The sequence below is a fragment of the Cibotium barometz genome, chromosome 49, assembly GCF_041138505.1.
Source record: "Cibotium barometz isolate CiBa-2024 chromosome 49, ASM4113850v1, whole genome shotgun sequence".
Taxonomy (NCBI): Eukaryota; Viridiplantae; Streptophyta; class Polypodiopsida; order Cyatheales; family Cibotiaceae; genus Cibotium; species Cibotium barometz.
Window position 1 is genome coordinate 40,180,103 of NC_141094.1, and position 3,450 is coordinate 40,183,552.

The window sequence follows — 3,450 nt, forward strand, 5'->3', positions numbered from 1 at the left end:
AAGGAAGGCCCCACACAAGAAGCTAATAGCATTTAGCAATATTGATGATATGACAAGAAGCCAATATGATACGATATTTTCTTCTTTGTAATGATTTGGAGTATGCACGTGATATAATAAGTCCCTTTTGCCAATAGAGTCAACCATGCTCTCCCTCCCTCCCTTTAAAAAAGAGAAACTAGAAGATTCAAATGTGCTCTCCCTTTGATACATTGATAAAATTTTGAGTTCTCTCTCTCTCTCTCTCTCTCTCTCTCTCTCTCTCTCTCTCTCTCTCTCTCTCTCTCTCTCTCTCTCTCTATTCAAAATAAGGGGAGCCTTTCTTTTTAAAAAATATTATCTTGTTCTAGAAGTATGTGTAATCTATTTAACCGTTTTATCACTCCAATATTAAAATCTAAGAGCAAAATAATAGAGTAGAGGTGTTAGAGCACTTTCTTATTTACCACAAATTCTTTTCAATGAAGCACTTTTTCATGTTATTCATCAAAATAAATACAATGTCATGGCTCATGAGAGGTCTCCAAAGAGAAAACAAAGCAACTATAGCGAGAGTTGTGACGTATATTACTATAGAAAAAAGAAATAAAGGACTTTTCCCATGCCAAAGTTAATGCAAGTTGAAAAATCACTAAACGGAGGAAAAAGCCTTGCAATCCCACGCACTTCTGTTCATGCCATACTGATCATGATGGGGTAAGTTTTAGAGAGAAATCCTAAGGATGGTGATTTTGGCACAATTAGGGGAAGCCTGACCGAATTTCATTCGAAGTGCAAAAGGTCAAGTTAACTGTGTTCATGATGGGAAGATGCGCCACATCTCTTCTCTATCTCTATCTCTATATTATCTTAAGAAAGGAAGAGTTTCACAAAGCTGGCATGTGAGTGGCAAGAATTTAGAGGTTCGGGAAGAAGGGGAGGAGGAGGTTTAAGGAGGTCTGGGTAGAAGACAAAAGAGGTAAGAATTTAGAGGTTCGGGAAGAAGGGGAGGAGGAGGTTTAAGGAGGTCTGGGTAGAAGACAAAAGAGTTAGAAGATCATATATATATATATATATATAAATTCTTCGAACTTTTGAAGTGTAAAATCAAGGTTGAAATTCGTAGTTCCAACATGTGTAAACTGTAGGAAGCTCAGCTGGGTGTTTCCCTATTAATGCCGCATTGAAGAAAAGGCATTTCGCAATATATATAGGTGATGTCAGGAAATACGTGGCCCAATGGCAATGATCCAGGTAAGCAGAGCACGGTGCGTGTTTCGCGACGCGCCCCCCGGCGACACACGGGTTGCAGGAAGCACAAAAAGAGCGAGTTTACCGGCAACCCACCAAAAATCCCTTCCTCTCGCGACTCCGACAAGCCGCCATGGTCAAACCCGCCCCCCGCCTCCGCCGCCCTCCCCCTTTGGCCCCCACCTCCTCCTCTTCTGGCCGCTTCAAGGGCGTGCGCATGCGCAGCTGGGGGCGCTGGGTGTCGGAGATTCGCATCCCCCACTCCCGCGACAAGATCTGGTTGGGCTCCTACGCCACTGCCGAGCAGGCAGCTCGCGCCTATGACGTCGCCAGCCTCCTCCTACGTGGGCCCTCGTGCGCTGCCTTCCTCAACTTCTCAGACTCCACTGGCCTTATGATGGATCAGCTTGCTGCCCGCGCCAATGGCGTGGCCTCCCCTCGCACCATACAAGCTGCCGCCTCCGCCGTCGCCCACGCCGCAACCTGCGCCGGCGGTCCCGCCACTGAAATCCAACCGTCCACCAACATGGTGCCGGCTGAATATGAAGATGAAGCGAAGCCAGTGGGCCTGGACGGTGAAATTAGTACAGAAGAGCGCAGCCAGTCGCGCTCAGATCAGAATGTGGAGAACGGCGGGGAAGGTGACTTATCATACGAGTCCATGTCTTGTTGGATACAAGGCGTGATCGGCCTGCTGTCGCCCAAGGACAAGACCAGCCCACCTTCGACAAGCATTCCCAGTAATACAATGCAGCAATCTTCTAGGGTGACAAGTCAGGATCAGTTCAATACGTCAATGTTCGAGGAGTTCCATCCATTCGAGAGCCTGGCGCGCGACGGATTCACGGCCATGTCCGCTGCTGTGACAACACGGAAAAGGTTCGATACTGATACCGGGCGCGGCGAGGAGGATGGCTCACTGTGGAGTTACGTCTGCTGAATGGCGACGCGTCGACGCTTCTTTGTGGGCAGCATTGCAGCGACACTCACGTCGACAAGAAGAGCTCTCTCTGTAGGTATTGTAAGCCGACGCGGGAAGGACGTCTCTGTAATCATGAACGGCTGCAAACCAGGAGAGTACGCGCGGCACAGAGCCGAAGTTACTACAGATACTCTTGAGGCTTGGCTGACTGACTGCGCGTTGATTCCCAATCTGTCTGATAAGGAGCAACAAAGTGCAGTGCACAGATGAAAACAACCTCATCCCACTATCACCATTTGATAATGGGGCCATGTGTGATACATCATCCCATTATCACCATTTGATAATGGGGCCATGTGTGATACATCATCTCATTATCACCAATTTTGACCTTTTCAAAATGCCCATGTAACAAATACCCACATGACAAATTCTTTCTATCACATAAGTTTTAAAATTCATACCTCTCTCGATTTAGGAAGAGGAAGATAAAAATCAAAACGATAGATATTTCTCATTTTTGGATGTCAAAAATTCTCATGGATTCAAAATTGAGATAGCTGATTCTAGCGGCCTTGCTCTGCTGAGCAATAATGCCAAATGATAATTTACTTTATGGCAAATATGTTCTCACTGCTGAGCAATAACGCCAAACGATAATTTACTTTAGGGGCAATATGCTCGTTTTCTTCATTGAATGCAAAGCTCACCACCACCACAGCCCCCTCGAGGCCACAGCCCTAGGCCACAACCCTGACACTGTATTTTGCTGCGTTGGGCCTAGCATTGTAATACTCCATCATTGTTGTCAATTGGTGGAACCAGTTGTCTTGTAGTAGTAGAAGGCAATTCATCCATGTCGCCATCCTCTTATAGCTCTAGCATGAGAGCTGTCGATGCATCATGATCATACTCAGCTTGAATCTCTTCTTCTTCTGGATTATCTCTAGTGTCTGTTTCTCATTCAAGATGTATTTGCTCAATGAGTACACCTTCATTCGATCCTAATCCCGGTGAGCCTCACCTACTTCCTCAACTAGTATGTCTTCTTCTTGTTCTTCTTGTTGTTCAATAGGTGCTAGTGGTGTATGCTAAACCTTCACATGATCTGGGGGGAGTTCCTCAGCATGGCAAACAGTCAACTGCTATTTTCACCTCTTCAAATATTTGTTTTCCACGTGGATTTATTTGGATGAAAAACAACCATTTATGATCTGTCGAGTCTTCCACAAAGATGACTTGCTCACAGATACCACCTTAGAGCACATGGGAGATGGAGAGTCAAGAGTCACTTGAGG

At 45.9% G+C, this 3,450-nt stretch overlaps 1 protein-coding gene across 1 annotated transcript; it reads left to right on the forward strand.

Annotated features, from left to right (window-relative positions):
* Window positions 1–1,332: 1,332 nt before the first annotated feature.
* Window positions 1,333–2,669, forward strand: LOC147610580 (uncharacterized). The gene has a single exon (XM_086786212.1). It carries the CDS (start codon window positions 1,364–1,366, stop codon window positions 2,168–2,170), a length of 807 nt encoding a protein of 268 aa, XP_086642338.1. The 5' UTR covers window positions 1,333–1,363; the 3' UTR covers window positions 2,171–2,669.
* Window positions 2,670–3,450: the final 781 nt, after the last annotated feature.

Excerpts from the sequence above, each read along its gene's own strand:
- LOC147610580 (XM_086786212.1), top strand. The coding sequence starts at position 1,364 with ATGGTCAAACCCGCCCCCCGCCTCCGCCGCCCTCCCCCTTTGGCCCCC.